This window comes from Capricornis sumatraensis, chromosome 22, assembly GCF_032405125.1.
Source record: "Capricornis sumatraensis isolate serow.1 chromosome 22, serow.2, whole genome shotgun sequence".
Lineage (NCBI taxonomy): Eukaryota > Metazoa > Chordata > Mammalia > Artiodactyla > Bovidae > Capricornis > Capricornis sumatraensis.
The window spans coordinates 25,369,732-25,383,205 of record NC_091090.1 but is presented as its reverse complement, the minus strand read 5'-3'; the positions used below and the strand labels follow the sequence as shown (position 1 = coordinate 25,383,205).

At 37.6% G+C, this 13,474-nt stretch overlaps 1 protein-coding gene across 1 annotated transcript in view; it reads right to left on the bottom strand.

Moving 5' to 3' along the window:
* The window catches only part of CD2AP (CD2 associated protein), a 79,872-nt gene that overhangs the window by 58,056 nt on the left and 8,342 nt on the right, over positions 1-13,474 (bottom strand). The window contains exon 2 of the mRNA XM_068994152.1: positions 758-918. Within this exon, the coding sequence (XP_068850253.1) occupies positions 758-918 (161 nt within the window). The remainder of the gene's footprint in view (positions 1-757; positions 919-13,474) is intronic.

The following is a 13,474-nucleotide window of genomic DNA, read 5'->3' as shown; positions in this document are numbered from 1 at the left end:
TGAACTGGGATCTCCTGCATTGCAGGCAGATTCTTTACTGTCTGAGCTACCAAGGAAGCTCTGGGTTAAGACTATTATAAATGGTGTGTAAATACACAGATATCTTTTACTTCTTTTTTCCTCCTCTAAACTTCTGAGAACATTTTTAGTTTGTAATATATTTAAAAATTATGATTGTTTTCTGGCAGAAGTGACTAGAACATTATTTAAAAAGGAATGACCGCTGCAATGCTAAAACTTATAAATAAGAATACAAGATTCTCAAAGGGGTTAGAAAAGTAACAAAACCCAGTAAGTGTTTTTACTCACACTTGAGTAAAGAGGCAACTATCTCAGATTTCAGTTCAGATTCTGTTTTATTAGCTAACCAACACCATTTAACCTCTCAACCTACATGTCATTGATTTAAAATGGGGCTATCATCTGCCCTACTTCCTCCACAGGACATTTAGGATTAAATGGAAATGTAGATAGCAAAACTCTTTGCAAATTACAAAGTGCTACCTAAATTACAGGTAGACAGGTGCGTGCACACACACACACACACACACACACACACACACACACACAGAGTTTTATAATCCCCCAGGACACCAGGCAACAATAACATTCATTACAATGATACCTGAGTCTCCAGTTATTTTAATTCCTCAGATGAAAAATTTATCTAAAATATTTTTGTGTTAAAAATGTGTCTGCATTTCTTCAAGATTAAATCCTACGGAGCAACAGCAAGGAATTAACCGAGAACGCTTACCTTAACAAAATTATCAGGGAACATTCCTCTCCTCCCGTTCAGCTCCCCTTCCAGCCATCCTTCCTCCTGTAGCTTCCTCACGTTCCTGATGACTTCCCCAACTCGGATCGTTAACTCATCATCATGGATAGCATCGTAGTCATACTCCACAATATAGTCAACTAAAAAAACAGAAACAAACACCTAAAAAACTTAACTCATGAAATACTACTAACCATATTAATAAACTTAAAACTAAGGAACCTATTTAGCAATGATTAATACAACAAAGATACCATCAAGGCTTACCTCAGTTTTTAATATTTGGCTACATCCGCAAATTTCTTTTTTGCCTAACTATAATGCACAGTACCAGTGTTAAGGAGAAACCTCAACACAACGTACAATTTATCTTGTCAGTTATTCTGCCCATCAGCTATACATTCTTTGTGACAAACTCTAAGGTGGTCCCCACGATACCCATCTCTTGATATTCATGCCCTTGTGTAATCCTCTCTCCTTCAGTGTGAATGTGATCTATGACTGACTTCTAATCAACAGAATATGACAAAGATGATGGATTGTATGTGACGACATAAGGCTGTAATATTCCCTTGCTAGGAAACTCTGTAACTTCTGGCTTTGAAGTCGCAAGTTGTTTTGTTGAGCTGGCCTATGGAGAGGGCCACGTGCAAGTAACTGAGGAAGTCTCTGGATGAGAGCCCACAAACAACTGAGGCCCTCAGTCCAACTGCCCACAGGGAGCTGAATAATGCCAGCAGCCTCGTAAGCCTGAAAGCAGATCCTTCCCCAGCTGAGAAGCTGGCCATGAGCAATACACTGATTGCAGCCCTGCAGAGGACGCAGCCATGCCCGGACTGAAGAAACCACAAAAACCGTGAGATAAAAAATGTGTATTATTTTTATCTGCTAAGTTTGTGGCGATATTTTTCACAGAAGCGTAGAAAATGAATACACCCTGAAATGAAAGCTGTTAAGGATTTTAAGGTTATAGGACAGCATATAAGCATACTATTAACATTTTAACTAGTTATACCACCATTACCTTTTCTTCCTCCTATAAGAACGATTAAGAAAAAAGAACACATATACACAACTACACCAAAAAAGGAAAAAAAAAAGGAAAGGGAGTATAGGCAGACACTGTTGGCTACCAAACAAACAGCCATTCCCACACCGACTCCTCCTCCTTCTTCCTTTCTCACTGAACCCTGATTTTGTTCAGGTATTCTGGAACCCTGTACTTTTACAAGTGAAGCTTCTCTCAGGCTCAAAGGGTTAAACCCAGAGGGTTAAACTATTGTAGATCAGTACTTCTCAAACACTAACGTACAATCAGGTCATCTTGTTGACTTTGGGAATCTTGCTTAAGCGCAGACTGAGTAGGTCCCAGGACACCTAACATTTCTGGTCAAGGAGACAAAGGTCTGAAGAGAACTGATTTATAGCAGGTCCTCCCTAGGTGGCTCAGTGGTAAAGGATCCACCTGCCAATGCAGGAGATGCAGGGACACAGGGGATGCAGATTCAATCCCTGGGTCAGGAAGATTCCCGGGAGAAGGAAATAGCAACCCACTCCAGTATTCTTCCCTGGGAAATCCCAATGACAGAGGAGCCTGGTGGGCTAAAGTCCACTGGGTTGCAAAGTATCAGACACGACTGAGCATGCACACAGATCACACACAGATTTATGGTAATCTCATTCATATTCTCTATCACACACACACACACACACACACACACACACACAGACTGGTTTTCAAATACAGGTATGATGGATCGATTCAGACCAATACAATGTAAGTAGGGGTTCTTGAAAGGTTTTATTTGACCTTATAAACAAAACGCAAGGAAAGAGTGTTCTCCTACAGACTTTGGATATTCTTCATTGAAAATGTAATGGCCAAAACTGCTACAACTGGATTAGACAAGAAAACCGCAGATAAGCTTAGAATACAAGAAAGGAAAGATGAAAATGGCTTGGATCTTTACTAGATTGATCCAACTGCTAAGCTAACCAGCCCTGTAACTTTTAGATTTCTTGTTACAGAAGCAGTTTTTTTGCTTAACTTTTAAGTAAATTCTAGACGAGATTTGTATTTGCAGCTGAAAACATACCAATCTGAGAAGGGAATTAGCAAGAAACTTTAAATTCCTGAAAATGGATCCATAAATGATAAAGCCAGAGCTCAGAAAACTTAAGGAAACTATAACTGAGACATCAAACTGTTCTGTAGAACCCCAGAAAGGCCAGAAATTAAGAAAAGGAGCGCTCATGGGAAAAACAGAACTGAAAATAGGGAAATTAACATCTCATGGAAGAGCTGAGACCCAGTATTAACCACAACAGTTCTGAGACAACAATGGTAGATAGGCAGGTTATTTTTCTTCAAAGGTAAAATACTAACGGGTTAATCTCAGAAACACACACACACACGCACACACACTAGTCTGGGGGAACTAGTAAAGCTACTATGGATGAGTGATGGTTTCCTAGAAAAATGACTTCTGATAACCCAGAATTTAGAGGTCTCCAGAGCAATGGGTGGTTTCCAACCTACTAACTCTAAAATAAAATTTAAAAGTCATATCCATATAAAGAGTTCCCAGTCGGCTTTTTGCTTTTCATTTATTCATAAATATGAATAGTAGATAACAGTTAACCATGAAAGATGATGATACATTGAAAAACTACTCCTGGATGAAGCACACAGCAACCTCTCCCCTTCCAGAATGATTCAGTACTAAAGTCATTAGGTATAGAAAAGCATAGTAGGGGGAAGGGAGACCAAGGAGGCGAAGGAGTCTGAGAAGGTGTGAGAAGACAGGGATCAGCAAGAGTAGAGAAGGTATCCAAAGCTAGGGCAGGGGTGGCAGCGACGCCATCAGAGCCAAATAGGGTGAGAAGGGTGTCCGTCTGTGGCGGTTCCCCAAGTGCAGCCTATCACAACTCGAAGGTAGGGTGAGGAAGGTGTCCATGCAGAGGCGACATGATATGGTATGCCAGGCCCCAATCACAGTGGGGAGGGCATCCAGGCTGATGGGTAGCTTGGTGGGGAATATCAGAAGCCACACTGTATTGGGGGTAGGGCCAGATCACCATGCAGAGGAAAGGTAACCTAGACGGAGGGTGGAGGTCACCTAGAACGAGGTCGAACAGCCCATGCCAGAGAAGAGGGTGTCCATGTAAGGGTGGGGAATGACTGGTTACCTCTAGGAGAGTTCATCAAATAAATTAAGGACAATGGAAGCCAAGTTTCTCTGTGAAAGGAAGGGAGTTACAAACATAATGGGAAAAGACTTCACTTAACCCTATGATACTAGATAGGAATGAGAAGTATCACCATGAACTCATGGTTTTCAATACATAGACATTCACATACACATAAAACACAATATACCACACAGGCATACAAGCTCTATCCACTGAAAGGGCCTGAAACCACAACCTCTCAATGAGCAAACCTAATACTGAGATCTTATAAAAACCACTTTCTATTGAAACAAACCAGGAATCCTTGGGAAGATATGCAATTCTAGGGCTTAGGCAGGAAAAGTACAAGATAAACCTGGAACATGGTGTTATGCCAGAAAGCAAGAAAGTTCTCAAAGAAAGATAAGCTGATGTCCAAGGACACGGAGAAGTAGTATCAGAACAGATCCTACTGGCCAAGTCAAGACAATCTGAGCGTCAAAATAAATGATGAAAAAACTAAAATAAAATACATGATAGTGTAACAATATACCCCACTGAATAAAGCAAAAAAAAAAAAAAAAAATGAGTCCACACATATACAAATAAATGTTTATTTCTTACATTTTATAATTGAACTGTGATTAAGTAAAAGATCCTGATCTGTAGAAAACACTAAAATATTCAGGAGAAAAGCATCAGTCAGGAAAAAACTCTTTGTATTGGACTTTAAAAATTTCTACAACTTAATGTCTAAAAATTTTAAAAGATTTAACCTGTACAGATTTTTACCCTCAAGAGATGTAATAAAGTTCCTAAAATCAGAACAGAATGTTATTTAAAAAAAGAAATATGAAAAAGCATTTGGCAATATATCTTCCAACAAGTCGTATTAATTTTTTTTTGCAAAGGTAGAGACAAAACCAAGAAAATTTTATCAAAACAGGTAGAGAGACATAAAGAAAATATAAAAGAACAGACAAGACACAGATAATCAATTCAACACGCAAATAACGGTTCTAGGGAAAAAAAGAGAAAACAGAGAATAGGTAATGAAATAATAGAAGAAAATATTCCAAAGCTATATGAAACAAATCTTCAAATAGAAAGGGGTCTGTGAGAGTCCAGTACAACAGAAAAATTAAAAAGTAACTTCTTGGGAGTGGGGGGCGGTGAACTCAGAGATTGGGACTGACATATACACACTACTGATACTATATACAAAATAGATAACTAACGAAAACCTACTGTATAGCTCAGGGAACCCTACTCAATGCTCTCTGCTATGCTGTGTTTAGTTGCTCAGTCATGTCCGACTCTTTGCAAACCCATGGACTGTAGCCCACCAGGTTCCTCTGTCCGTGGAATTCTCCAAGCAAGAATACTGCAGTGGGTTGCCATGCCCTCCTTCAGGGGATCTTCCCAACCCAGGGATCGACCCAATGCTCTATGGTAACATAAATAGAAGGAAATCCAAAAAAAGAGGAGATGTGTATGCATACACATACAGCTGATTCATTTTGCTATATGGTAGACACTAACACAACATTGTGAAGTAACTATATTCCAATTAAAAATTAATTTTAAAAACATATCCTAGAAATTTCTCTGAGAAGAAATAAAAGGTTCATATACAAAAGAATGAAAATCATATTCATTAGGAGACTTCTCACTGGCAACACCAGATTCCAAAAAAGAAAATAAAAAGGCAAAGCCACCTAAGTACTGAAGAAAAATGTATTCCATATTCAAGATATAACATTTTCAGACAGACAAGGACAAAGAAAATTAATTCCTACATATGCAATTTGGCCACCTGATGCAAAGAGCCGCCAACTCAATGGAAAAGACCAATGTTGGAGAAGACTGAAGGCAAAAGGAGAACAGGGCAGCAGAGGATGAGATGGCTAGATAGCATCACTGACTCAATGGACATGAATCTGAGCAAACTCCAGGAGACAGTAGAGGAGAGAGAAAACTGGCGGGCTGTAGACCACAGGGTCGCACAGTCAGACACAACTCAGCAACTGAACAACACAATACATAGGCAATTACATGTATTATCCGACAAAATAAGAACCAAAAGAGAGGGTACAAAATTCAAGAACCAGTGAAGCCAGTTTTAGAATAAGAAAAGTTCTAAGACAGTAACTGTGCAACAGATCTAAGAAACAGTCTAGATTAAGCAGGAGACAGAAAGTTGAGGAAGTATTTGGGGGCAAAAAAGAAGCGAGAGCCAGACTGTGAAACTGTATACTATCCTTAAGAATCTGGAATTCAAAGAGACAATAAAACTATAAGGAGAAGAAAAACTAAAGAGACTAGAAACTTCTGAAAAGGCAAAGAGCTATACAGTGTTGACAATATAACCATCATATACACTACTTGGCTGCAAAATTACAAGTATTTACATGGTCATAACAACAGAGACTAGTTATTAATTTTAACATTGAAAACCAACCTGTAACAAAACAAGAAGACTATGTTATGGTTACAGAACAAAATGTAAATATTAACAAGACTTCACATTATAGGATAAAGTAAATATTGAGGAGGTTGATAAAGAGAAAGGTAAATCTTCATCATACAAACTTCTAAATCCAGAAATAATGTGTTAGTTGCTGAAAAAGAAATAGAAGTATAACTATAAAACTCAGAATTCAGAAAGGTCTCCAAGAGAGAAATAAAACCGTATCGGGATAAACAAAGACCAGAAGTGAGATTACAAGTAAGCCAAATCTTTACCTATCATATCAGAAGGTTAAAAAACGCAAGTATCCAATCAGAGACAGCTACATAAACTTGTTATTTAGAAATACAAAAGCCAAAAAAATCAAAACTGAAAGATTAGATAGTTCTAAGTTGTTTCCCTCCGGAGAATGAGAACAGAGGAAGAGAACAGTAAGGCAAGGAAATACTGCTTTTCCATTGTTGTTGTTCAGTCGCTAAGTCATATCCAACTCTTGGTGACCCCATAAACTGTAGCATGCCAGGCTCCTCTGTTTTTATAGCATATGCAGGTATTACTTCCATAAGATTTTTTTTTTAAGAAAGCACTAAGTATTAAAGGCAGCTTGTCCAATATTAAAGATGTTTATAATTCATGATTCTATGTTTCATAATTTAAAAGTTTATTGAGTCAAAGATAATTTATTTCTCCTAAAGAAAACACCATATGGTAAATAAGGTTAAATTCTTGCCCTTTTATTTTAACGTCTGGCCACACCACGCAGCAGCACGTGGGATCTCAGTTCCCCAACTAGGGGCTGAACCCATGGGTTCATTGGGAGCACAGAGTCTTAACCACTGGACTGCCAGGAAGTCCTTCTTGCCCTTTTAAACATCTTTAATTAGGCTTGTAATATCATTCTAAATAATAAAGGTTATAAAACAAAGGTACTATAATAACTTATTTTTGTAAAAAGGGAAGAAACAAACATATGCACAGAAAAATATAAAGAGTTACATTCCAAAATGTTAACAGATGCCTGAAGGGATCTAAGATGCTGTTTGTTATCTCTTTTTAATATAATATTTCACCTTTAGTAAAGAATTAAGACTGAGGCGGCAGATTGGGATTTTGGGGTTGACACGTACTCATTGCTTTATTTAGAAGAGATAATCAATGAGGACCTACTATATAACAGCAGGAAACTCTGCTTGGTATTTATTCCGTAACAACTAAAAGAATCTGAAAAAGAATAGATACATGTAGATGTATAACTGAATCATTTTGCTGTTCACCTGAAACTAAAACAACATTGTTAATCAACTATACTCCAATTTAAAAAAAAAATTAATCTCATCCAAAAGAGAGGATAGGACTTGGCCTCATCCTGATCTCTAGGAAGAGTTTTTTTGTTTATTGAGGGATTCTGAAGTTCCTCAGACACCTTTGTTACCTGAAGACTTTACCATACAATGTCATTATGGTTGGGGCTTCAAACCCTGTTGCAGCTGTTCTACCTCTGGAAGAGCTAGACACTAAAAAGGTCAGTTACCTGGGCAGTCAACTATATCTTTCCAACAAAACTCTGGACACTAAGACTCAAGTGAGTTTCCGTAGTTGGCAATACTCTCCATGTTGTCACACATCCTCACCAGGACTTAACGCCATCCAAGACTTTAGAGAGAGAGACTGACATGTCGGGTACCTTCCTGAAATCTGCCCCAGGCTTCCGTCCCCTTGGCCAACCTTAATCTGTGTCCTTTTACAATAGAATACCATCCCCAAGAGTATAACAGCTTTCAATGAGTTCTGCAAACCCAACCAACCAACTGTCAAATGAGAAGGCAGTTGTGGGAATCCCCAAAGTCTGCAGTTGTCATAAGTGAGAGCATTCTTAGAAACAGTAGTAACCCATTGAAATACTGAAAAATCCTGAAATGATTTTTCTACAATAAACATACACTAGTTAGGTAAAAACAAGTTACTAGAAACACTAATGCTCCCTAGACAGTATGTAACAATGATACGTGCAGAAAAGTTGAAACAGTTTAAATACAACTTCATTTAATTCACAAGTCTGCTATACCAAGAATCAGTATCCTCCATATTGTGGAAACTCAAAAAATTCATTATTTTAAATTTCAAATTAAACAAAACTCTTTCACCACTTAGAACAATTGAATTTGACTGACTAAATTTATTTCTTCACTTTAAATGGTTGCTTAAAGTGAAGAAATACATGTTGACTAAAAACATTTGGAAGGAAAAAAATAAAAGGAAGAGAACATAGATATCCTGAAAAACACTCCAGGATTACGAAAGGTATACAGACCCTGTCTGTCACTGATGCTCTTCCCCGTGACCTACCCTCCCACAAAACCAATCATTTAAGATGACACTTTCTGGTTGCGGATTATTCATTGTTCATTTCAATTGTGACTGCTTCTGAAAGAGAATGTAAAATTTAAATTTGGCTATGTAACAGTTTCTTTTTAAACCGTGAAGAAAGCTATCCAATTTAAGCAGATATGACATTTTAGCATTTATCTGATCACTAGGGTAATAAAGATTTTAAAACACAGCAACAAAAGACTCAAAATAAAAGAACACTAGATAATCTGCACCAAATCTCACAGGATGAAATATAAAAACCCTGGATGAAATATAAAAATCACCTTCTTAGGAAGATTAAACGACTAAAAACATAGCAATTTTATCAGATGAAATTGAAGTGAGCACTGGAAATCTACACACACAGTTTGAGACAGGACCCAAATAAATGCACCCAAGCACTGAACCCCAGTTTAACGTTATGTGGGTGACTCAGGAAACCTCACACCAAGACAAAAGAGAAGAAACCAGAACCCTCTACAACATCCAGAGACAAGGAAATATAAGCTGGCATGTAAAGCAAAAAAAAAAAAAAAGACTAAAATAAGTACCTAGGGAAACAAGAAATAACAAACATTTCAATGAATTCCAAATACTGAACGCATCACATACAGACTTTAAAATGATGGCATTTACCATGTTCAGAGATATAAATTACAGCTTGGAAAAACTGACACAAAGCTGAATAGCACAGATGGTGAGAAAATCAACTTGAACCACAAAAGTATTCTAGAATTGAGAAAGACAATAACCAAAACTAGGAACTCAAGGATAAATTTTAAAGTATATTAAACAAGGCTGCAGAAAACTAGCTGAAAGGCAGACAGGTAAATAGAAACTAACCAAAATTAAGCCAAGGACAAAAATATAGAAAATAGAGATGAGAATGTAACAGAAACAGATGATATAGTAAACCAGTATAACATATTTAATTGGCGTCCCAGAGGAAGAAAAAAAAACTATCTGAAAAGTTAATAGCTATGAACTCACCAAACTGATAAAAGATATCAAACCACAGAGTCAAGAAGTCTAAGCAATTCCAAATGGAATAAACAAAAAGAAACCTGCAACTCAACACAGTAAATCTGCCAAATAGCACAGAGGAAAAAGAAAAAAATTCTCAGAAGAGACAAATTTTAAAAGGTTACCAAGGAAGCAACACTTAAAATGGGCTTCTCAGGAGCAACAGTGGAAGCCAGAAAGCAGCAGTTTCATATTTCCAAAATGCAGAAAGAAAATAGCTACAAATCGTAAAATCTGAACCAGAGGAGAAAACTCCTTCAAAACACAAGAACAGACAAGCAAAAACGGAGTTTGCCACCCTGAAAGAAACTCTGAAGGTGTTCTCTGAGCACATCAGGAAAAGAGGAACACAGCCAATATCCAGAGAGAGATTCACTAAGTGAAGGGAGAGTGGTGAACACATAGGCAGATAAACACCGAGTAAAATAAAAACCTGACTCAGAATGGACTGAAGACTTACAACCTGAAACCATGAAACTCCTCACAGAAAGCACAGGCTGTAGGCTCCTTGTCCTCAGTCCTGGGGAAGATTTTTTGGATATGACATCAGAAAGCAAAGGCAACGAGAGGAGAACCAAACACGTGGAGCTGTATCAACCTAAGAGCTCCAGCACAGAAAGGAACTCGTCAGCAAAGTAAAAAGACAACCTACAGAATGGGAGAAAAGTATCTGTAAATCATGTGTATTGAAAGGGATTAATAAGAACTCATACAACTTAAAAGCAAAGACACAAAAAGAAAAAGCTAACCAAAAAAAATCTGATTTAAAAATGGACAGAGAATCGGAAGAAACATTTTTCCAAAGAAGCCATACATACAGTCAACAGATCCAAGAAAAGGTACTCAACATCAGTAATCATCAGAGAAATTAAAATAAAAACTTCCAACTATAAAATAAGTAAGTCCTGGGAATGTAATGCACAGCATAGTGACTTTAATAAAACTATACTGCATATTTCAAAGTTGCTAAGAGAGTAAACCTTTTACAAGTTCCCATCACAAGAAAAAAAACTTTGTAACTATGTATGGTGACAGATCTTAGCTAGACTTACTCTGATGATCATTTCTCAAAACATATAAATATCAAATCATTATGTTGTACACCTGAAATGCACTGTTATATGACAGTTATACCCCAACAAAAAGCCTAAATAAGAAGCAGAAAACGGAGGAGGGAGGCTGATGAGGAAATTTAAAATATAGGAAGATTAAAATAATAACAGCTGTATAAATCAGGAGTTAAAGCAGCCTAAGACTCTTGCATGATACAAATGGAGAGTAAAAGCAATAATTAACATTAGATATTTAAAAGATAAACACGCATGTGTTAATCACTAAAATAATACAGTATAAAATGCCAGATCCCCACCCCACCAAAACGAAAAAACAAAAAAACTCGGCTTGCGATTTTAGTTTCAACATGAAAGAAGCTCGGAGACTGTCACACTCACCCTTACGAGAAAAAATTTAAACAAGCTAAACAATCAATGACTTTCCGTGGGCCCATCAGAGAAGTGAGGACAGGGGGCAAACCACCATCTCAAGATACAGAGACAGAGGCACCTCCAGAGTCACAGCTAAGGTCTGCTAGATCATTCCAAGCAGAAAACACTGGCGTCATCAACTGGTATGAATACTGTATTAGTTTCCCAGGGCTAACATAGAAACTATCACAAGATAGGTGACTTCAAACAATAAAACTTTTAAAATTCTTTCACGGTTACATTTTTGATGGCTGGAATACAAAATCAAGGTATCATCAGGGTTGGATCTTTCTGAAGACTGATGAAGAATTGCTCCATGCTCCTCTCTTGGCTTTTAGGGGCTGCCAGCAATCTCTGGCATTTCTTGGCTGGCATAATTCCAATCTCCGTTTCCATGGCCCTCCCCTTCTGTGTCTCTGTCTCAAATCTGCTTCTCCTTACTCTTAATAAGGATTCCAGTCACTGGATTTATGGCCAACCCTAAATCTAGGATATCATCTTAAGATCCATAGTTACCAGGGCAGGACTTAGACATAACATTTTGGGGAAAAAAAGTCAATCTACTACAAAAATTTAAAACACAAACTTTGATGAATTTCTGGAGGCCAAGTGTGAAACAGCCTAAGAGCAGAAAACTCCTAGGGACCACAGTATCAGCAGGCCCCCACCTTTTGTGGGTTTTACCTCCAGGAACCCCATCGGGTTCTCACAGTGAAGAATCTATAAAGATCTCCTTGTGGTTCTGGCAAGGAGGAAAGGAAAAGCAGTCACTGTGAAATAACCACTAACCCAAACAAAGACCTGCTCTCCAGGAAAAGGACTTCACCAGGTCCTGAGTCCACCACTGGAAAGGGTATAACAGCATTTCTCTGATTCCAGTCCCCTCTTTCCTTTCTGTCTCACACGGAGAAGCGGGGAGATAAGACATCACAGACCCAGGACAAAGACCCACCAAAAGTTTCATTTTAAGATTATAGGATGCTTCCTCTCCCCAGCACCTTACAACTACACTGATGGGGCTCCATTAATACAAGAGTTAATCTCCACTGAAAGCGTTTACATGATGCAGAGTCTACCTGAGAAGGAGTGCTTAGGGAAACCCAAGAGGGGGGCAAAAACAAGGCCACGAAAGGAATCTGATGCCTCTGGCACCTACCAGGTGGAACGACGTTAAAGAGTACACTCCTTGACAGACTACTATAAAACCTCACACAAAAGACCTATTAACCTCAGCTCCTTTTATCTAATACAGCATGTCCAACTTTCAACAAAAAACTACACATCATTCACTCAGAAGGTAAGAAAAACACAAAGACAAAGCAAGAGTTAAAGCCAGACTCAAGTATAACAAATTTTTTGAAATCAGATAATTTTAAATATGTTAAGGGTGATAATGGAAAAAAAAAAAAAAAAGGAGGTAAGCAAAGATGAGTAAGGTAAGCAGATAAAGACCCTAAGATAAGCAATCAAAAGGAAATGATAGAAATCAAAAAAACACTGTAATAGAAATAAAGGATGCCACTGGTGGGTTCATCTACCAACTAGACACCACCACTAACAGAATCAAGATGTTTGAAGGCAGATCAACAGAAACTTCTTGAACTAAAACATAAAAATAATATTCTTTTACAAAACAGAACATCCAAGTTCTGTTTCACCCAACAATTTCAAAAGATAATAACATATGCATAACTGGAATATAAGAAAAGGAAAAAAGAAGAAACAAGACAAAAGAAATAAATGAAGTAATAATGGTGGAGAAGTTTCCAAAATTAGTAACCTATACCAGTGCCAAACCATACATCCAAGAAACTCAAAGGACAAAAAGAAAAGGGAAAAGCCTACACTTAAGTGTACCATATTCAAATCAAAGACCCAGAAAATCTTGAAAAAAGCCATAAGGAAAAAACACCTGAACGACAGAGGAACAGAGGAAAGCATCACAGCAGGATTCTCTCAGCAATGCTCAAGCAAGAAAGGAGTGGAGCAAACTATTTAAACTGTTGAAAGAAAAAAACTGCCATCTTAGAATTCTATATTTAGTGAAATTATCTTTCAAAAGAAAAGGATAAAGACTGTCTCACACAAACAAAAATAACAGACCTGCCATGAAAATGTTAACAGAAGTTCTTCAAATAGAAGGAAAATTATACAGGTCAAAAACTTGAATCTATAAAT